Source organism: Athene cunicularia (genome assembly GCF_003259725.1).
Source record: "Athene cunicularia isolate RWA chromosome 1 unlocalized genomic scaffold, athCun1 chr1_part1, whole genome shotgun sequence".
Classification (NCBI taxonomy): Eukaryota; Metazoa; Chordata; class Aves; order Strigiformes; family Strigidae; genus Athene; species Athene cunicularia.
In genome coordinates, this window is record NW_020799091.1 from 32,588,854 (window position 1) to 32,611,575 (window position 22,722).

Here is a 22,722-nt window from a genome sequence, read left to right on the forward strand (position 1 = left end):
GCTGAGAAGATGAAGCACACACAGGTGGCTGTGCTGCTCCTCATGAAAGGCATGATTACTCTGGCTGGAACAATGGCAGCAACAGAAGTGGTAAGATGGGGGTCTCATAACCTGAGCTTTGGTGCCTTCTTGCTTCTCACATAATTTAGATTGCTGAAAATTCTTTTAAGATTACTGGAAAATTATTAAGCAGATGTTGAGATCTCTGCATGGGAAGAGTTTAAAGTATTCCTCCATCCTCCTCCCAACTAATGTATAGGGACTGGGTAATAAATGTAAAAGTGAGGCACAGGTTTAAAATCAGAGTCAAATTCTGCCTTTGGTTAGATGAGTGCAACTCCCAGTGAGGATCTGAGTGGATAATAAATGCTCTGTGTAGCTTCTAATTAATTAGCAAGGGCTTATAGAAGGAAAGGATCCACATCTTTGATGTGGAAGGAGTTGGGAGGTGGGGGATGATTGCTGTCATACTCTGTGACCAAGGAACATGGAAATCATTCTGATCCACCCAGAATGGTAGGGTGCTCTCCCTCTTGCCTTAAAACTCTATATGGTTGGGCAAGAGAGAAGTTCAAATCAAAGCCATCAATCAGAAGAAAACCTCCCAAAACCGACAACAAATCCAAATTTTTTTAAAAAAAAAGTAAAAAATTACTTTAATGAAAGATCTGTTTTGATTTTGTACTGCCTCTTTTTTTAAAAAAAAAAAATATTTAAAACTGGGCTTAAATTATCAGTATCATTACTTTTTTTTTTTTTATTTTAAAAGTTTGCAAATAGCTTAAAAGCTCTTCCAAATGAGTGAAACATTTTGGTTTGACTCAAAGTGACTGCCTTTTGGTATTTTTTAGTTAAAATTTGGAAAAAAAAAATAATTTAGCTCCCAATGTCTCTTTCTGATTTGTCTGGTTTAGTCACCAGCCAGAAAAATTCTGTGTGCCTCTAGTTATATTTTTTGAGGTTTGGGAGTGCTGTGGATGGAGGCAGTGAAGTCAGCATCTCCTGGGAAGGTGCTTTTATCTGCTCAAGGAATGGAAAGTTGCAAAAGTCAAGATGGAGGTGTAAATGTATGTTGATAAGCTCAGGGTAGAAAGCTTAATATGGGAGACATTTCTCCTCAGTCTTCTTAGCTTTAAGCTAGTCCCCAGTTCATGTAATTTACACACTTTGTGATGCTCTCTGCCCTACCACTGTTAATTGCTACTAGCTGCTCCCCACCTCCATGTTCAGTGTAATATGAGCACACAAATGCTTGTTCAAATGGGTTTATTTGACAAACCGTCCCACAAAAGCTTGTTTACGCTCTGCCCTTTGCTGGCCATTTGGATTTCCCCACCATTCCCTGGCTCAGGAATGAGGGTCTAGCTGGAATTTGGGAAATGCAGAAAGACCCAGGGGTGAGTGTCCTGTTGTGGGGGAAGCCCATTTTATGCTCTGTCTGTCACACCATTTGACATTGAGGGTGTTTTGCTGGAGTTCCCAGTTTGCCACAGATTTTGGTGAGACCTCGCTATGGGTGACAGTGTGCAGACCATGGTGATGCACTGTGCTCTTCACACTGTGTGGGCATGCAATAGACCTTTAGGGACACACAATTCCGTGCCAGGTTGGCAGCCACTCTCCTTGCTGTGGCAGGAAAGCAGGTGCAGCCACAGATCAAAGTTAAAGGGGGTGTATATAGCCTTACTACATAAAAGACTCCCAAGGTAGACCTGGCTATATCCATGGTAGTGTGGTGCCTTCCTGCAGTGCTTCGTCCCCAAGGTGGGATGCTGTCCCCTCTGTTGTGATAGTAGCACAGTGGGACACATGCTGCAGCCATCACAGCTCATAGTATGACAGCTTGGCATGAAAGGGGCAGTGAGTCCTGTGCTGAGAGGCTGAGCATGAGCTGGGCATCAAGGAGTGGACATTCCTGCTGGGAGGACAGTAGTCTCCAGATTTAGGACAGGGGGGCATGGTACTGTCATTTTAGACAGCCATGCAATCTGCCAGGGCTGCCTGTCAGAGCCTCAGATCACATCTCCCAGGCAGGCTGTGTCCCCTGCCTTGCATGGGTCACACAGAGCCTTTCTTCAGGAAGAGGTGTCTATGAAGTGACACTGTGTCCAGGGAAACCTTAGTCATCTCAGCAGCAGATCAGAAAAGCCAATTAATTCCACTGTTGCTGAGCACGGCTCCCATAATAAAATCAAAGTGCTTTAGAGCTGCGGGATGGGGGCTAGCTGGTGGGGAAGGGACAATGCTATATGCAGGAATTCACACTGAAAAAGGCTTTCTTTTGCTTTTTAGATCCCTCATCTCAATACAACGCTTCCATATCTGACTCAGCCTAGCAAGATGACTGGCAACCTGCACACTCCCCCAAAGGTATAATCATTACTGTTCTTCAGTGAAGTCCAGAAAAGAGCAAAATTAGGAACTTGTGTCCCATTTTTTAAATGCTACATAGTCACTCAGAGACTTAAACCTGATACAGGTATGTCAGTTAGGCTGCCCAGGAAAACCGCTGAGGTGTTGTGTATCCAGTATTTTAGACTAATAAATTCCCCCAAATCATCAGCGCTGGTGCCATGTCATTGGCCTTAAGTCACATCCAAAGCTCCAGCATTACCCTTGTGACTGGACGCCAGACATGAAACAGCTGGGGCCATGGGGGTTTGGTGGTAATGTACCAAACAGTTTCATGGTTATAACCTCCCTGGAGGAAGGGAAAGACTTCTTTTTACCTCTGTTTTTTCATGTAAACCAGAACAGAGCTTTGAAACTATCTTCTTTGTGAGAAGTGTCCACTTGTGGTTGCTGGGGGTGAGAAAATCTCGATTATCCCTGTTCCACTTAGTTCAAATTTTATTCAACTATTTGATGATAGAGGGACTTGAATCTGATTTCCATGCCTTCTGGCGCAGTGCTTAAGTACATGGTGTGTGGATTTCAGGGTTTGAATTCCTTCCCTCTCTTTGTCAGTGACTTCTTAATAACATGTTTGCTTTGGAGCAGATTCAATGGGACACACTTGCACTGAATGGTTCTGCAGCCTAGTATCGAGCAAAGCACAGCTCCAGATCAGGTCAGAGATGGTAGACAGCTTGGTAGCAGGTCCCTGTTGTCCAGGCTATCCCAGTGTGACATCTAGGATGTGTAATGGACCTCTTCTGAGAGAGATTTAAGTCTCTTGGCTCCAGTAGAGGGTTTAGAAAGTTAAATGGTGTCAGGGGTCTCTCAGTCTCAGTAGCAGGACCCAAACTTCATCCATCTCTTTGTCCAGCTGAGGTGGCCTCTGTTCCTGCTGTGGCCTCTGTCCCTGCCATGTGGTTTCTGTGGATCCCATTCTTTGTTTTAGGTTGAGTAGCTAGTACAGAGCTGTGAATGCCACTTGGTTGCAGTGTAGCTGGAAATTAAGCACTGAAATGGCTAGGCTGTTTTGAAGATGTAATCCTAAATCCACATTTAGGCAGCTGAATAAATTTCCTGGTTTTCAGAAAATTGGGTAGCTGCTGGCTCCTACTCTCTTTCATAAATTGAAGGGATGTGGAAAAGGAACACTTCTCATAGCTTCAAATATGTATATGTAACAGCTTAATTTTACAGAGTGAAATGTTGCTGTCAAGTCCTTGCTGTGGGCTAGGACAGTTTGCTCTCTTTTAAGTATTCAGTGTAAATTATTAAACTTTAAAAAACATACAACTCCATCAGAAGTAACAGCCTATCTTGTGCACTTTTATACAAGACGAAGGAAGACTTTTTTGTTGTATGGTTGTTATTTGGCTGGTATTATATTTTGAATGAAGCACTTACCCAAGGGGCTTTTAACTACAATACTTCAATACAAACAATACTTCTCAGTCTCATCAACATCATGGTCCCAATGTTTGTAATGTCAATGGAAGAATGGAAGCAGTTCTCTTGGCTTACGCTGTCTGCTCCTTTGGGAAAACTGTCTCTTGGCTTAGATATAAACTTCACTTACTGCAGTGAAGCTCTGCCTTCAACTCAAGGCTCTCCTCTAACACAAATGTTAAAATATAATGATTGTTTTTCACAGGGAGTTTAAACGCACAAGTTGGTGTTTTTTTGGAGATCATCTGAATGTTTATAAATGGTTTATTTAGCATATGGAGTTAGAATGGTACTTCTTAGATAAACTGATAGCTATATATAGTCAGGACTGTAGTTTATAGCAGAGTATACAATGTATAGTTTTCACTATACTAAATATGGAAACATACACATATAGTACATACTATGTATACTATGTATAGTATACTCTCTTTTAGTATACATATACACATAATATTTGTGTTATACACAGAAGGGATAGAATGCAATACCTTCTACGCAAAAATTATCATGCCAGTGTGCAACTGTCTTATAGAAAGTCCCATGTACTCACCAAGCCACATTTATTTATTTTGGTTTTTTTTTCCCCGCTTCCCCCATATGTTTCTTTTGTTACTGTTGTGGAAATTTGTAGCCCAGTCATGCCCATACACAGAGGACTCAGAGGTGCAGAATCATCTAAGTGACTTAGGAACCTATTTTTCATAGTAGTTTAGGGGCTGATAGCTGTATCTTCGAAAGTACTTGGAGACTTAGAAGTAGTTTGCAGTATGTTCTCTGTAGAATATTTAGAAGTGCTTTGATAACCTATCTGGCAGGGAAATCAATGGAAGTTATGTTCTGGAACATTCTGGAATGCAGTGAGATACTTCTCTACTTCCTTTCATATTAAGTGTCTTCAGCAGTCTGGCTATGAGTGAAATTTTAAGGCCCATCACACTTGAATGACACAGATAAAATGTCTTCTCGTGCCTTTTTTTTTTTTTTTCTTTTTCAAAATGAGGTGCATGATGTTTGTTATGGCTGGGGTAAAGAGGTTGCCAGAAGTATGAAGAGGAATCTTTGTTGCTCTCTGCTGTTTTGTTTTTGGGTTCACAGATAAAGACAGCTTTTCCACTGACCATCAATGCATGTTCTGGACTGGCTTGGTGGTGAGGAAGTTAGTTGAAATCACTGTGAAAAAGTGAGGGAAGAAGTGCTGAAATGTCAGCTTTCAGTAGATAGTTTTGTTGTTTGCTTGTTTATTTTTAAGAGGGAGCAAGAGACAAAGAGAAAACACATGAATAACACTGAGATTTCTGCAGTGCAGGAGGAGAGATTATGGAAAGAAGTGTATTTAAAGAGCAAGCCTGTAGCTTTAAAATATGCAGCTGAATTGAAGTGTGTGCCAGAATATTTTAAAGTAACATCAAATATCTTTATTAATAAATTTGTGATAGGTTTATGAACTGGGAAACATTTTTGTGTACAAACAAAAAAGAACTGCTCCAAGCACATTCTGCATTCAGCCCAATGTTTAGAGGAAATTTATGTCCTTTGGCCGTAAATTATGGCAAGATCATGAATTGCCAGCCCTGACCTTTCCATACACCATACACATTGCTCCAGTGGTGATGGTTTGAGCATGCAGGCAGCCAGGACAAGCTGATTGATTCTAATGGCATGGGCAATAGCTTTGCAAACTATCCACAAAAGTGAATGAGCGGGCTGTGATATGTGGGCGTTATGTGCAATATTTTGTAGCAAAACAAGTATCTCTACCTTAGGCTGAGCCTGCATATTTAATTTGTCACCTTTCAGTGTTGTATAATCAAATGCATATGTCTGTATGCTGAGGCTGCCTGAGAAACTTCAAATGAAGCATTTTTCTTTTCAAAACTTTCCCTGTTACTAGTTCTATTTAGGTGTTTTAATCTCTATGGATGGAAATGACGGGATGATTGGATCAATTCGGATTCATGGAACAACAACTATAAGACTGAATTTGCTAAGTTATTATTTTCCTGCTGTTGTGTGTTTTTCTATCTGCTGGAAAAGTTATTTCATTATCTTATGAACATTGTCCACAAGTTTGGGAAAGTAAGAACTATTCTATGTCTCTGTTTTTCCAATGGTAAAATATTTACAGCAATATTTAACCATTTTCAGAAAGATTTATAGGGCTGTCATAAATATTTGAATTCCTGGGAAGAAAAAGGTGAAAGATGTCTAGTAATTGAGTTGTTGATCTCATGATTGTCACAGCTGATATTATTGTCAGACATTACCTACTGCTTCCAGAGATGAATATTAACCCTTTTTTCCTTACTGATTTGTTTTTGCAGCTTTTTGCTAATGTGTCCGGCTCTGTGGATGACGAGGGAATTTGTCAGTGCTCTGTGTACTTGCCTGATACCACCTTTCCAGTGCAGAAGGTTGAGCAATTGGAAATTATAGCCGCAACGCTCTCAGAGAAATTTGAGATAGAGCTTTCTCAAGTAAGGTGTCCTTTTCTCATAAATATAACATTTGTATCTTCATGGAAAAATGGTTGCCTGTGAAAAAGTACAGCAGTCAGCACTTTCCTGTGACATGTCTTTCAAACAGCGGGAAAGAGGGCTCTGTAAGAACAAGGAGAAGGGTGATTAAATCTCAAATCTTTGGCACTGTAACATGTCATACATTTGAATATCCTTAGGTCTCTTTTCTAGGCCTTTGCAGCTAGAGGCATATGGTATTTTTGGAAGAATGGTTATGTTTTTCCTCTTTTGGCTCAGTTTTATTGGTTTGTGATTGCTACGGAGAGCTATAGGAAGAGAAGCCTCCTGCTCTTTCATGTGTTATTATTTGTTATCAAGCCAGCCAGATTGTAAGAGGGAAATGAAGGGAAAGAGGAGAAAGGTCACTGCAGCCCAGAGTGAAGAAGTATGTGAATATTTGCCCCTTCACTTCTTCTGCTCTCACAGATTAAAAAAAAAATTTAAAAATCAAATATCTTTCTTGTCAACATCTGAAGCTGTGGCAGTGAGACTACTGAATTATGCATTGCTGTTGAAGACAAACACACCTTACACTACTTTGGCTGCTTGTTGCATGAATTCAGATCCATTTTTTGAGGAACTTTGGCAAATCTACACATGCTGCAGCGGACTGGGTGAAGCTGCATGTGAAGACAGAAATCTGTCTTTGACTTTTGATAGTGGATAAATATTCAGGATTCAGATTGGTGTCCAGCAGAAAGTGTTTTCTTCAGGAACCAAGCATTATAAGAAATGAAGTGTCCTTGAATTAATCAGCAGAAAAGGCACAGCATTAAATTATAAATTCTAACCATAAATATTCATAACCCTCCTCTGGTATAATCAAGAAGAGATAAGAAGTTGTGCATAAAAAGCACAACAACAGGCAGAGAATCCCGTGGTAAGATCTTTCAGTTCAAATCATTTGTTTTGAAAGAACTGGAGCTAACAATGAAACACATTCAGTTGTCAGCAGGGATATGAAGGGCAGGCTGACAGAAGTCCCACTGTCTCTAAGCACAGGAGTTACCCGATCCATTGCAGCATGGTGGCGTAGCTCAGAGTTAATGATCCATGAAAATCACCGAGATTTCAGGTCCCCATACTATTCTCACTGTAGTCAGTGCCAGCATTTTAAGCTAATTGCACTGGGACAGAATCAGGGGCATGATTCCCAGCCAGAAAGTTGGTGTGACTCTTCAAGGTTTGTGTACCACCTTTCCTAGTCACTTGCCCTGGTGTAACCAGTCTCTTACCAGCACTATCCTCAGAATGGTGCGTGTTTCCTTTAGGACCTGTGACTAATCTGCTAGTGCCATGCAGATCTGCAGGGCATTTCAAGTGCTTCTTGACCTCTCTGTTTGGACAACCTCACATCTCCATTGAGTTCAGACATCTTGCTCATATAAAGACACAGATTACTATAGATACCTAAAATTAGATGTCCAGATTGGTGTCTGAAACTCACCTTTAAATTCAGGGCAAGCTGAATCCCTACCACAGACTTTAATGTCTATGTTGCCAGCTGGTGTCAACTGGTGTAACTCTGTTGTCATTCTTAGGTGCCCAGCAGTGTACCGCAGTGTAGACAATGACCTTGACTTTCAATTCTCACTGCAGACAGTGAAATTTCTTGACCTAACTCGGGCTTCACTGAATTTCATCCTGTCGAAACCAATCAGCAAAGCAGTGTTACAATGCATCTAGTTAGATAAAGTGTGACATATACCTTGGTGTTATATAGGCAGGGAGACACTTTGGGTCAGAAATGAAACTGAACAGATTGCATTTTGGTGTAACTCTGTGTGTGTAATATTTCTCAGTTATGATGTTATTTTTCTGTAGAAAGAGGAAAGCTGTTGAGCATTGCCCTGTTGATATCTGAACATAAGTAATCTGAGATCTTGTAATGCGTGAGTCTCCATGCTTAAAAATTCTTTAACTTTCCAGTTGTGGAAAAAAATCCTCCTTATACAATCCTGTATATTACTTTAGTCATGATAATACTCATAGAAGGAAGGAAATAATGAAATGGAGGAAAGCCGAGCTCTCATTATTGATCATTATTAGAAACGATCCTGAGAAAATTCCTAGTCAAACATAACCTAGTCTCACCACAGGGGTGGGAATTTCTACCGAGTGCTTCCTTTTTTGACTCTGAGAATCCATGCTTTAGTTGTTCTTCTAAAACACCCTTTGAAGCTCATGGGAGCTTTTCCTAGGTGAGAGCTGCAAGATTGGACCCTCTTAAGGATGCTTTCCATGTGCTAGAAGTCCCAGATAAACAGCCTGATTGAATCGTTAACCTTTTGCCTGATTGTAGGCTAATTCAAAAAGCAAGGGGGTCCTTTTATAGAATCAGCAGGCAAGGAAGCTCACAGATAAAGAGATGCTCTCATGTGCCAAATGAGTACAAACCGTAGGCTGAAAATACCAGACTAATTTTTCCTCTGTCACATCAACCTTTGCCAGCATAATTATGATTACAGAAGAAAATTAACCTTTCAAAGCAGAGCGGGAATTGGCTGCTCCTCTCAATAGGAAAGGGGAGAGGACACCTCCGTAACAGAAATGGATCAGCACGTGGTCCCAAGGAGAGAAAGTGCCTTTCAGAACTTGGCTCACATCGGCCACAGCATCCTCATGTAACAAAAGCAGGAGAAAAAAAGCATGCCTGCCCTCTGCCAGGAACAGCTGTTTTCAAAATAGGTTAACCTACAGTGGAATTCTTCTCGGTGTTAGCTTGCAGGCTGCTTGCCAACCTTGCTCCTTATGGATCTGCAGAGGTCAGTCCTGCCTGAAGACAGTGTCCTGGGCTGAATGACTTTATAGAGCTGTGGTTTTGTCACTTCTTTCTTATCTTCCCTCAGTCCTCCCACTTTTTTTCTTTTACATCTTCATCTTAGACGTTTGTTCCCCCCTTCTGTACTCTCCAAATACGTGCTGGAGAAGTGTCTGTTTGCATGCTGCAAAACCGGTTTTGATAAATACCAATTGCAAGTAAACGACAGAGTAAATGAGCATTGCAGATTTTTCCTGCCCTTTTCATTCCATGAGGGTGACAATGCTTGGAAAGGAGGAAAAACTGAAACTGAGGAATTTGTCTCCTACATGTGCCTCACATGGTTCCATTCTCTTCCTATAAAGGGCTAATACAGGTGCTATGCACTTATCATACCGTACTTTAGGTTTTCCAACAAATGTGACAGCAATCAATATTAGTTATTGGTTTGTATCCCTAAATATGGGATGTGCACAGAATTTCTGTGCCAGCCTGTCGAGAGACAAAAGCCAGTCCCTAGCAGGTAGATGGAGTAGAAGAGCAGGGATTACAGGATGCTTAAATCTATCTGCCAAGCAACAGAGCAACATCATGTTTCTTTTTCAGCTGATATTTCTAAACTACAGAAATGCCTAAGCTAGATCTGAGCAGGCGAGAATGTCCACACAGGGCATTGTAATGCTTGACATATGTGCTGGATTTGTCTGCAGAAGCAGTATAGACTTGTTAGAGCAGCACTGCTGAAAAAAAATTATATTTGTCCAGTGGCTGTACAGAGAGCACTGCAGAGTGCTGGGACTAGTTCAGGCTCAGCTTGTATAGATATTTCTCAGTTGTACTCCACTGGATGGTGTTGACATGTCCTTAAATGACCTAGATTGTTGACTGGGTGAAAACCCTCTGATGTGGGAGAAGAACTTCAGGCCTATGTCCTGCAGCACTCTTCAATCAGGGCTGAAATAACTGTGTATGCCTTGTTCCAGCCCTTAGCATTTTGTCCAGTCTCTCAGGACCTTTGGAGAAAACTCCACATTCACAGGTTTCTCACTAATGAATAGCCATTAGTAATTCCAGCAGTCTGTTTATTTCAGTGGGTTGTAGAAGATTTGGTCTGTTTCTACTTCTATTATTATTATTATTACTATCAGTATTACTATAAGAAAGGTTATTAATACCTAGATAGATTTCCAAATACCTCTATAATATATATAGCTTCACACAGCAACACAATTTTGTTCAGACATGGGTTTGCTTTACATGTCTCAGGCTGTAATCTTTTTTTTTTTTTTTCCTTTTTTTTTTTTTGTGCAAACTCTAGACATACAGTTTAAACATTAAACTTTGAAGATTTTTTTCAGAAGAATTTTTCTGAGGACATCTTTCCAACTCCAAACTGATTTTGGTGATCAGTGAAAGTGTGAGGTCCAACTACATCTGCCTTTTCCAAGAACTTTGTCCAGTTCTTCCTACTATTCCCTCCTGAACAGATGATGGTAACAGCTAGGACAAGGGATACCAGCTGTCTCTGTTGCCAGCCAGTTACTAGGAACTAGGTCTAAGTCTTTATATGCTATTATTTTTTGATTCTTAATCGTAATGAATAGCTTAGCTTGATGTTACCCTAGCTTGACCTGGGAGGTCTAGGCATCCAGTGTTATGAGTCAGGGTGCTTCTGCCGTAGCTTATGGAAACTTGCCAGTTTATATCAGAGCAGTTCAAATTCCGGCTGCACACATTTATAACAGAAGATCTGTTTCAAACTCTGATTTAAATGCATGGGATTGAGCAGCCTGGTTGTGGTGTACATTATGCAGGTGTATGCAGAGGTCTGGTAGTGGGTTCTTTCAGATTTATAGTGTAGTTGTGCCACTGTGGACATTATTCTTCTGAAAAGAGGGTCTTTCTTATGGTTCTCCTTAAGTCATATCACTGAGTATGTTATGGTCTTAAAGGATCCTTTCTCTCTTTATGAATTTCCATGCCATGAGCTCCCATACCTCCTCTTTGGTACAGAAGGGATTCAATCAAAATTGAAAGGAATTGTTTGATAAGTGTGATTTTTGGGGTCCCTGTCTCAGGGGCTGCTGCCAGAACAGGAAAACAGGGGTTCTCTGGTCTTCACACAGAGACAATAGGGAAGAATACCGAGTTTCATTTCACATTAAGATAATGCAAGAATGGTTGAGAGTATGTGGGCTAAAAATCAGTCAAAGAAGTAATAGTTATGCAAATCATAGTACTGGAGATAGAGGGGCTTGTAATACAAATACCATCTGAGAGTATAAATATGGAGTTACTGGTACAACAAACTAATTATATTTATTCCTACTTATCTTTTGTGATATAATTATATTGATTTAAGGGAAAAGAGATATGGCTTTTATGAAGCATATGGGAGAGGAATTATCTATCTTTCCCAAAGTGTTAAATTTGAAAGAACTAACATTTTCCAAGAAATGTCCCAAATCTATATAATATTCTTAACAGTCTGCATCACAATGCTTGCGCTGTGACCTTTACCTCAGCAGATACATGTGTGAAAATATATTTATCTGGACAACTGTTTAATGGTTCAAAGGCTGAAAAGGCTGCTATGTAAATTACTTTAGCTGAAGCCTGCAGTATATTTTACACTTTCATTTAAACCAGATTTGATTTTTAACACTGTGTTCAAGCATTTTCCCCCTGCCCAAAGACAAACCCCAAACCAGTTCTGCCTACTTTTGACACAATTCAAATGTATGCACAGGGTAAAATACTATTTGGATTCAGAGTTAATAGGAAATGAAGTTGAAAAACTTGGGAATCCTTTATTGCATTTTTCAGCCTCCTTGGGTTGCTTTTGTGAGATAATACACTGCACATTTCCAGTAAAATTTTCGCCAATGTGAGTTCTTGGCATACCGAGGATAAAATTAGCTCACAGAGACAATACTGGCAAAAAATTAAAAAAAAATGGAAGACTGTGAGTAAAATTCTGCCGTCAGTTATCCCCAGGCATTCCTGAGGGGAGTTTGTGGAACTGCCAACAATAAATGAGTGTTGAATTTTGCATTTTTTATGTATGTGAATATATATATCACGTATTTGGAACTTATGCATGGGGTACTCAGAAATGTAATAAAGATGTCACATGGTCTTCTCTTATTTGCTAACCTGGACTTGAATATGTACTTTTTTTCCTTTCTTTAAGGTTAGAGAGTACTCAAAAATGATTGAACTGTATCAGCAGCAAATCCTTAATCTAACCGTCAGAGTGGAGCATATGGAGAAGAGCAGTGTATCTTACACAGAACTGGACTTCCAGTTACTGAAAGTGGAAATCAGTGACCTAGAGAGACTGGTCACACAGCTGAAATCCAGCCTTGTTGGAAGCAATGTCATCGTTGAACAAATATATTCAGAGGTATTGCCAGAGTCTTAATTAGCCACAGAGAGTTCAAATATACAGATAGACTATTATCTCTTTAGTGTTTAGGCTGAGGAAATGTAGCCTGTCTCTACTGCAGCCAGTGGAATTATTTTTGCATTTCATCAGCATACATTAAAGGAAAGCTTGACCTTAAATGTATTAACATCTTTTTCCTTGGTATAGAGTACAAAAAAGCAAAGAAACCCCAAAACAAATGGAGACCACTTTATTATTTTTGCCAAACATCTGCGTGAAAGTTAGCAGTCTTGCATAGTGTTAAGCACATTAAATTTGATTAAATTATTACAATAAATATTAATTTATAGACCCCCATACTTGAAAGCCTCTGTGCTTTAACTTAGATAATTAAAAAATTAGCTTCTGTTTGCTAGGGCAGTGGCCCAATCAATATGAAATCAAGAAGTGGGAAAGACTAGCACCTTCCCAGCAGACTATAAATCACATTTTCAAAATTGTAGTTAATCACTCAGAGAGAATAATTACTTCAGATGGAAAGTGAAAGATCATTTTCTCCATTGTCCCCTACATCATCAAGTAGGTGATTGAGAACATTATTTATTTTTGCAAATAAAATTTCCAGATACTTTTGTAAGGCTGGAATAAGTACCTTTTATGTATAATAGCTAGTACTTGCCCAAGATTTACTGGATAGTTTTATACTACATATAAAATAATACTATATTTTTGTATTACGCTATACAACTGAGCGTTAAAGCATTTCCTTGTGGTCACATACCTCTGCTGGAAGTGTTAAATTCAAGCTAGCAGGATAAGGCCTATTCTCAGGGATATTTCTTAAAGCCTGTTCTGTATCACCTTCTGTGGTACAATAAACACTGCCTGCAAATATCTGTAAAATAAAGTCGACAGAAATTTAAACTTGCTCTATTTTTTTTTTCTTTAGATCACAAATCTGACTATACTGGTAAATGAACTAGAATCACTGGACAAAACCAATATCCTTGCAATTCGCCGACAAATTGTGTCTCTGCAGAATAGATTGAAAGAATGTGAAGAGGACAGAAACAAAACTACAGTACCCCCTTTTTTCCCACCAGGTAAGCATTTCTGTTGTATATCAGATAAGAAACAGCCTAATACGTGGGTAGAATAGTAGATTAAGAGATTTCCCTTTGTTAATATTCAATACAATTGTAATAACACTACTTAGCTCTTAAAAAATTGAGCAGTCAGCTCCTAATGTTTCATCAATGGGTTCAAAAGGAAAATGAGGGCAGGAAACAATCTCTTCTAGACACAGTAGCTGTTTTCAACTGGAGAAAGTTGTAATCTTCCTCTCACCTGCCGTATGAAAAGTGAGTCTCTGCCCCTCTTCTCTTTTTCAAAACAATTACCTTTTATTGTGGGAAACTATGCTTTTTTTCTGACCAGCTTGATTTTTAATAGTTCCTGGGAAAGTGGCCTGTGTCATGGCAATTTTGCTCTAACATTGCTTGGGAAATGCATGAGCAACAGTTGATATACTAAAGCTGTTGGTATGCAAGCTCCAGAAGGTAGCTTTGCATGAAGATTACTTTTGCTTCACAGGCAAAAGGTTCTTCTAAATCAGAAGGTCAAGAACCTTGGGGGAAAATTCCCATCTCAGCAAAATAAGTGGGAGCTTTATTACTGATTTCAGTGGAACTAGGATTTTTATAATTTTCTCAACTAGGAAGGGTTGCCTTTTGGGGCTTAGATCAGTGGTTCCTAGAGTGCAGTTCAGATAAAACTATCAACAGCCACGGGGCATGTAGTAAATAGTTTACAAATGGAATAATTGTTGTCTTGATATTGTGTTCAGTTTGAAAAATCACATTGTGAGTGAATCATAGTCTGAGGAATTTTGAGAGTCAGATATGCTGCACTGGAGCAAGCTGTTTAGGAAACACTATTTTAGGTAAGTCAGGTCAAGCATTCCACTTGCGAACAGACAGGAGGATTTATTAAACTGTGTTGATCCCCTGAGTGTTTCATACACAGGGGGTTCCTTTTGACAGAGTACTGTAAGAGAGAAAGTGCTCTGTTGTATGCAACACCCAGGGGAAGGATCCTACTTTTTCACATAAGCTGGTTAGCAATTGGTTAGAGGAGCCAATAAAAAAGAAGTGGTGTCCTGCATGCAAGAAGCACAGATTTGCACCTACCAGCATTTTTCTCTTATCACCTTGGTGTCATCTAGTTCAAATGTCTCCTTGGAAAGGTGAGAGGCAGAAATACAAGCTTCCCTTAGGGTCAGCAGCCTTTTCTGTTGTGATCCCTTAGGGCTTCATGGTGGTGTGGGCAGCTGCTGTGCTTCTCTGACAGGATGTGCGAGTAACACCTTGTCTGGGGATCAAGCAGGAGGGAAAGCTGAAACGAAAACCTGCATTACAAAATCTCAAGGTGCTTCTCTGCTCCTTAAGGAAGGGCTTAAAATGTTTCAATGAAAAAAAAAAAAAAAGCAGCAATATTTTAGAAGTATTTGAAGGGCATCTCATTGATTTATTGAGGGTGATGGTGTGTGGAAAGAAACAGCCTCTTTCTCTTCAAGCCTACAGCAAGCCTTTGTTTCAGTAAGAAAGTACTGAGCTCTGGAACAAGAATACTGTGTCCTTCCATGAGTGATGGAGGAAGGGGCTGCTTTTATGCCTGGGTGGTTGGTGTGAGCGTCTGTGGGGTGTAGGAGCTTTCACAGAGTGGGAAAGGGAGGTCTATGCTTCACAGTGCAGCTCCATGCAGGGACAGGCAAGTCATGCCTAGAGCAGGGTGATAGCTCTGGGACAGGTAAACAAAACTGCATAGTACTGTGACCATAATAAATTATTTAATATTGCTTTCTTAGGACACAATGAGGTAGTGGATATAGTTTATCTGGGACTAAAATGGTATTGCTTTAGTGTGGCCTTATGCCAGCTAGCTCAAGGCACCTTTGCATGTCACTGCATTGTGTGGGAATCACAGAGCAGAAAATAACCTAGAAGAAGGCCAAAACCTCAGGTGGTATGAACAACAATAGCTCTATTGTTCTCCAGAGAATTACCACCCCAGACATCATCTGAGGACATCCTCTGGTGTTACCTGTGAGTTTATCTCCTGCCCACAGCAATAGGAATGCAGGGGGCTGGAGGATGGTGTGTGGGTGTAGTGTCATGGCCACCTTTAGGGTGAGGGTGGTCCCTGAGGCTGGCACAGAGGAATGGCAGAGCAACTGCGGAGGGCTGGCCAGTTTCCTGCCTGTTGGGAGATGCCAGCTATGCAGATAACACAGGTGTTATGTAGGCTCAGATCCCTGCTAATCCACACAGGACTGGTGTAGTGGCATATCCTGACTTTGTGTGCCTGGTGGGGAGCAAATATTCTCTGGGCAGAGAACTTTGTAGAGCAATTACATGTCCTGCAGATTATATCTGAAAACAAGTAGTAGGAGGAAGATGTTACTGCTTGAGGAGATGCAGCATGTGAGAGAGCTGCATTTTCTAGCTGGTCATTTTGGAGGCTTTGCATGGATGCTTACACCTAGGCTTCTGAAGCTCTCTAGCACTCATTTATGCATTTGAACACCATTTCCATATGTTTTCTCAGCAAGCTTGAATGCCTTGAATTCCTGCCAAACCATTTGGCCTTGGCCTGCTTTTAGTTCATATTATATTTATAATGTTTATATTAAACTGACTCTTTGTCCTGTTTTCAGACTGCATTTTCTTTTCCCCCTTCATCCTCTCTCCTGCATATTTTGGGTAGCCAACATGAACTAGGGAGAGTTTGGCTAATCCCCAAGCTGTCTAAGACCATGAGTCTAAAGGCAAGTTTAATTAAAGCTTCTTGCTTCTCAGTGCTGTAGTACTCAGCCCCTCTGACTGGCCCCCAAGGCTCTTGCTGCTGTATTTCTCAGCAGGCCTGTTCTCAAACAACATAGCAGAAAGAAATGGCTGGTCTCCATATTCGTTACCTTCCAACTGGAGACATGGGTGTCCAAGTGTCTGAGATGGGGCTCAGTAAATATATAGTTAACCATCCTCATCAGCATCACTGGCTTTCCAGTCTGCAGCAGTTCCTGACATCTCTTCCGTCAGCCACTCTAGTGGGAAGAAATATTTATCCATTTGTTTTTCTCTTGCACTTTTCTCATCTGGCTGCATCAGGGCAGGTATAGAGAGAAAAGACCCTAGGATGGTTCTCTGAGGACTCTGCAGCAGATTCTTTGTCACATCTCACTGAAATGATCTGAGAGAGGCAGTAGGAAGTGAGTCGCATGAAAGTCTCAAAGGCAAAAAAAGAAAGAAAGGAAAAGAAAACCAAAGCTGTTTTTTTCTGGATTTTATACATTTAGAAATTAAGGATTTCAAGTTACTGGTGAATAGGTCTCAGCAGGAGGAAGACCTGGTGTAACCTAATGCTGAAAGTCAGGAAATTCTATGGGACTCATAGTGATTTCACTTTTACCTTATATCTCCTATGTACCTGGGATGTGTTTTTTCTGTATTTTGGCTTGTGTTTTGAAATGAATACATCCATAGACAAAGAGAGAGACATGCCTACAGGCACCTGAGAAGAGCTGGCCCTGAACTGCCACTGGAGACATGTGCATTTCTCCACTGGCAATGGAGGGAGCTTAGCTGAGGCACGTGAATTTTTAGTTGCCTGAAGGTAGGTCAGATGAACTCCAGACCTCCACCTCACCCTCTGTTAGATGCTGACAACATAACTACTCTTTGTTGGAGCTGTGTACCTGTGTCTGCACCCTGTGATGCTGGTGAAGACTGAGGTGTCTGTGTGGGTCTTCCTGTCAGTGAGACAGTAGGAGCCAAGATGAGCCTTTCCCTGAGCAGCCTTGTCTCCTGTGTCTCAAGCCATCGTAAGGCTGGTATCAGCTCACACATCTGGATGCAGTGGTTCATCTGATGGGAGAGGAGGGTGCACATCTGGTGGTTGGGAGCATGTGTGAGAGTGTAGCACCAGCCTGCTCCTGGTGTCTGTGCCCCTCATGAGAGTTCCTTTAAATGTGGGTCCCACCTTGTCTCATGATCTTTGGCTGTGTGGGTGAAATGTGATCCCTTCTCTTCTGTGGTTAGATGCAGCTGCTTTGTGGTGGATGGCTGCTGGAGTTTTTTTGGCACCTGTATTGTTGGACTGAGAGGCTGATGTGCTCTGCAAGTGCTTCAGACTGAAGTGGGTGAAGCGACACCCCACGGGATGCGACTCATGCTTAGTTCTGCAACCCGTTAGCCAAGCAAGTCAGGCTCCCTCCAGTCCTGACAACTAAGTGCCAGCTCCTTTTCTGATGAACCAGGATTAGTAAACAACTGAGCTGAGATATTGTTTCGTTATGTAGGGGAAGGAGTATATGTACCTATGTGTGTATGTACCTATGTGTGTATGTACCTATGTTAGTCCTCCTCTTGCCTATTTGCTACATAAGCGTGAAACAAGGGAAGGCAAAAATACCAGGACGTCACTTATCAGTGGCACAAAACAATGGAGAAAGAAGTTAAAAACTTGAAAGTTTGAATAATGCATATAGATTTATTTCAAGTACCTTCTAATATTTACAAAATTACATGACACTTTGTTTCCTCTGTGCATTTTTTTTCCCACAAGATGCAGACAGGGAGGCAAGTTTAGATTAAATAAACAACAATGAATTCTTCTGAACCTGTGCAGAAGACAGATCACCCCCTGACTACCAGAGTTTTTTGGTTAAAAAAAAAAAAAATAATTCTGGGAGAGTTTTCAAGGAAATCAAAATCAAGCACATACTCCATAGAAACCTCAGACAATTTTTGGTGTCATTAAAACGGAACACGCTTCTAACTTTATTTTAATAATTCATTGTTTCATAAATAAAAACCAAACAAGTGTTCAGCAGAGAGATCTCTTTAAGGGAAGAAATAATAATTTATTATTTCTTTTGTAAAAAAAGGTCTCTCTGCTGAACACACGTTTGTTTTTTATTTATGAAACAATGTATGAATTATTAAAATAAATCTGGAATTGTGTTCTGCTTAATGACATGAAAAATTATTTGAGGTCGCATATAGATGAGCTTAGCAGTGCTTCACTACCTGCAAGCTTTGGTACTGTATTTTTCTAAACAAATCAAGAGTTTTAGAGCATTTAATAACCATTTAATTCTGAGATAAGTTTATTGTGATTTAAGCACAGTAATATATTCAGTATGTCACCAGCTTGAAAGAAGCCCTCATACTGGAGGTAACAATACATAATAGAGATATAAGAAAAAAACAGCTCAAATTGATTTATGGAGTTGGCAAGCGGCAAGCCGGTTTGCACTGTCTGCCTTAGCTTTCTTCCTTTGCATGAGCTGAGGTATAAACACCTCCAAACGCTGGTATCTGTGCCAAGTGCTGAGGCCATGTTACTAGCCATGCTACGTGCCATTTCCTGAGATACAGCCTGGCTAGCCATATAGCAGTGCTTTCCTTGTGTGCTATATTTGGAAATGAGGTTTCTGCTCCAGGGCCTCGTTCTTTGTAAAGCACTTAAGTGCATGCTTAAATGCTCATCTGCTCCGAGCTAAGAACGCTGATTCGCATAGATTCTTGGTGGCACGGAGGGAAGCAGCGTTCAGCCAGGGTCATCCCACGTTTCAGTGGCAAGAATCCCAGGAAGCAAAAGGGACTAGGGGAGGAGACAGGGTTGTTCACAACTCGTTTCACCATCTCTGCCACAACCTGGGCAGTCAGGGATGCAGAGCTGCTCAACAAAGTTGCCAGTGTGGCCCAGGGGACACAGAGATTTAACTCAATATAGTGATTTGTTTTTAACATAAAGTTTCTCCTCACCTTCATCATAAATGCTTAGACGAGGCTGCAGGTGAATCACATGTCCCCCAAGTCTCTAGTGCAAGACAGCACAAAACTGTGAGGGATGAGGGTGTTATGTAATGGTAGGAGAGCAATACTACATTTTAGAAAGGAGGAGACATGGAAAGCTTCACTGCCAAAATAGACTTTACACACTGGTGCAAATGGTATCCTCTTGCTTGGACTTTTCTAACATTCAGGTCACAGGTTTCCTTGTCTCAGAGGCAGAGCATGTTCCCCCTGGGCAAAACAGATCAGAAAAAAAACATTTCTTTGCATTTGTGATAGTCAATTTTTCACCATATATCCTTTTTCCAAGTAGACTACTTCAGACTGGTCTATCTCCACATTTCCCTCTATCTGTGGGATAGACTAGGATGTCTTTGAGAACAAGATACCTCCTATACTCTTTCTGTCAGTGGCTTTAGGATTTTTCAGTTCAGCTCTGTAAGTATTGTCTGGCCTTGCTTAGGGATGGCCAGCTTTGAGAGCAAAAAGTAAATTCTCTCTCTGTTATTTCTATTTCTTCTTTGTGCTAAGATATAGGTTATTTATATCCTAGACATCCCTTCATATGACTGAGTTTATGAACTATTCTTTTCATATGGGCTGTAAGCAATTGTGACATGGTACCCATGCAAAGTATTAAAACCTCAAAAATAAGTTTGACGTTAATCATTGACACCATAGCGGTTGGTGCACAGAGTTCCTGTGCTGAGGGAGGTATCATTAACATCAAACAGTTGTGGCCATCACTTTATCCATTAATTGACATGTGAGATTTGAGTCTATTCATATTAAACTCTGTCTTTAATAAGGAGGGCTGTCTAGTGGCTAGAGCACCTCACTGAATTGGAAAACACTGGAGTACCCCTAAACTTGTGAGCTGCTGCTGGTCACTTGAAATCCCTTTCTCTGTTACCTCAGGTGAACATGTCTTTACAATCTGGGGCACTTTTGTGTCAGTAACACAAAAAGCTAATGCTAACACTCAGGAAAAAGCATGCTGGTTTTTGCCAGCAGCAGCTTTGGACTCATCAGAGGACCATGGACATTTCTGAGTGGAGGATTTTTGCCACTTGTGACTTACAATATTGAGAATTTATCAGGAAACAGGAATGTCACTGCCATTCACTATGAGTAAAAGGAAAGTATTTCTTATATCTAAATCCATTTTTCCATGATCCTGAAAATGGCTTCATAGTTGATATGTGGAAAACAGAGCTGTTCTGTTTCAGTTTGAAGTCATATTCTCTTCGGAGTTGCCTCACATGAAAACTCGGAGTAATATCTGTCTACGTTTTGTAGGCTGTGATTGTTATTGTCTGCAGATTTCTTTGAGGGCCTGAGGTGGAAGGCACCATGCGGCTGTGACGCACTGTTGTAAAGCTATGTTTCTGACAGCAGAATGCTAATCTGAAATGTGACTCTGGAATTACTGCTGCTGCTGCTGCTGCTTCTTCCTTCCCCTCCACAGTGAAATACACAGAAATCAGATGTTCCTCTTTCTTTTTTCCCCATCTTCCATGCTCTCAGTTCCACTGATGTAGAAAATAACCTAAAATGCTTCTGAAATTGTATTTTCCAAGGGATTTCCTAGTGCATCAGGCTGGCGTGCATCAAATAGGTAGAAACAGAAATGTCTCCCTTGTCTGGAACAGCACAGTAAGCACTTATTTTCTGCTAATTAATACTGACTGAGGATGGATTTCCTTTTCTTTTCTCATCACCCCCTACCCCCAATACTTGTAATAACATGCACTCTACTTTTTTTTTTTTATTAACTTTCTGAGTCAACTTGGAACACAGTGCCATCCAGTTGCTGACCTTGGCCCAAAATGAGCCTTTTACACATGAAGCTATGCATTTATGTCTGTGCTTTGCCACAAGGCTAATCCCTAGTAATCACACTCTAGAGGCTACAGGATTCAAAACCTCTCTCCTAATGATGACAATTGGAAAACCTGTTTTTTTTCTTTTTAATTGCAGGTAGCTGCATTCACCGTGGACTGCAGAATGTTAGCCAGCCTTACATTGTAAAGCTGAACTGGAAAGGATTTTCCTACAAATATGGTTCTTGGGGTAGAGATTACTCTCCTTCTAACCCAGAGCAGGAAGTCTATTGGGTTGCACCATTGAACACAGATGGGAGATACTTGGAATACTACAGAATTTATAGATCCTTTGATGATTTGCTGCTGTTTAAACCCATGTATGAAAGTAGAATAACATATGGGGAAGGAAGTGGTGCTGCCCTTTATAATAATTATTTGTACTATCATGCTTATAGTTCAAGAAATATGGTGAAGCATGATTTAAAAACAAACAAAGCGGTTTTGAGGAAGGAACTTGCAGATGCTGTTACTGGTAACCGTTTCTCTTATGCAGGTGTATCATGGCAAGCCATAGATTTTGCTGTGGATGAAAGTGGGTTATGGGTAATATATTCAACAGAAAATAGCATGGGCAACATTGTGATTAGCAGACTCAATGACACCACACTTGATGTGCTAAATACTTGGCAGACAAGACAGTACAAGCCATCTGTTTCCAATGCTTTCATGGTATGTGGTGTTCTGTATGCCACAAGGCCAATGAGCACTAGGCAAGAGGAAATCTTCTACATGTATGACACAAGTACTGGCCAAGAAGGTCGTATTAGTGTCATTATGGATAAAAAGTTAGATACAATCCAGAGTATTGATTATAGCCCCACAGATCAGAGACTGTATGTTTACAATGATGGTTACCTTCTAACATATGATGTGACCTTTCAGCCTTAATGTCTCAGTGACATAACCATCCAATAAAACTGGTAGCAACTAAAATGAGAGATCTGATTCACCTTTAAATAATGTTATTGCCAGTTTAAAGTTCATCTAGTCTAGTGTACTATAGCTGTGATTGTTATATACATTACTTATAGTCTTTAAAATAATTGACCCCTCTGGTTAGTAGTATTGCTGGTAGAAGTGTTTGGCAGTACTGGGTTCTTTAGTTTTGATTGGTATTTACTGGTGCTTTACAATTGTCCTGCCTCTACGGGTAGATTTGCTGCATAGATTTAGTGCATTTTGTTCACAGAAATTTATGGGCACAGCCTATCTACCAAGAAGCTAATTACCCACTGATGTATATTTGTCAGTGTAACACAGGCAAGGCACCCAAAAACTGAGAATGAATTTCCACTGATCCTCATCAGAGTGAATTGAGGCCTCAGAGAAATTAATTGAAGGATTATAATAGTATAGGAAGTAGACTTGGTCAGAAGGCAGCAACCCATTTGTTAGGTGGAAGCAGTAATATCTGGCTCAAGGCTTCAGGGGAGAGGGTAGTAATGCACTTTGCTGTTTGAAGTCCTAACAC

The 22,722-nt window shown here is 40.5% G+C and overlaps 1 protein-coding gene across 1 annotated transcript; it reads left to right on the forward strand.

Moving 5' to 3' along the window:
• Window positions 1-9: 9 nt before the first annotated feature.
• On the forward strand, window positions 10-22,330 carry OLFM4 (olfactomedin 4). The gene is made up of 6 exons (XM_026852150.1): window positions 10-90; window positions 2,293-2,370; window positions 6,165-6,317; window positions 12,314-12,526; window positions 13,458-13,611; window positions 21,346-22,330. Exons 1-6 carry the CDS (start codon window positions 10-12, stop codon window positions 22,137-22,139), a joined length of 1,473 nt encoding a protein of 490 aa, XP_026707951.1. The 3' UTR covers window positions 22,140-22,330.
• The last annotated feature ends 392 nt before the right edge of the window (window positions 22,331-22,722 follow it).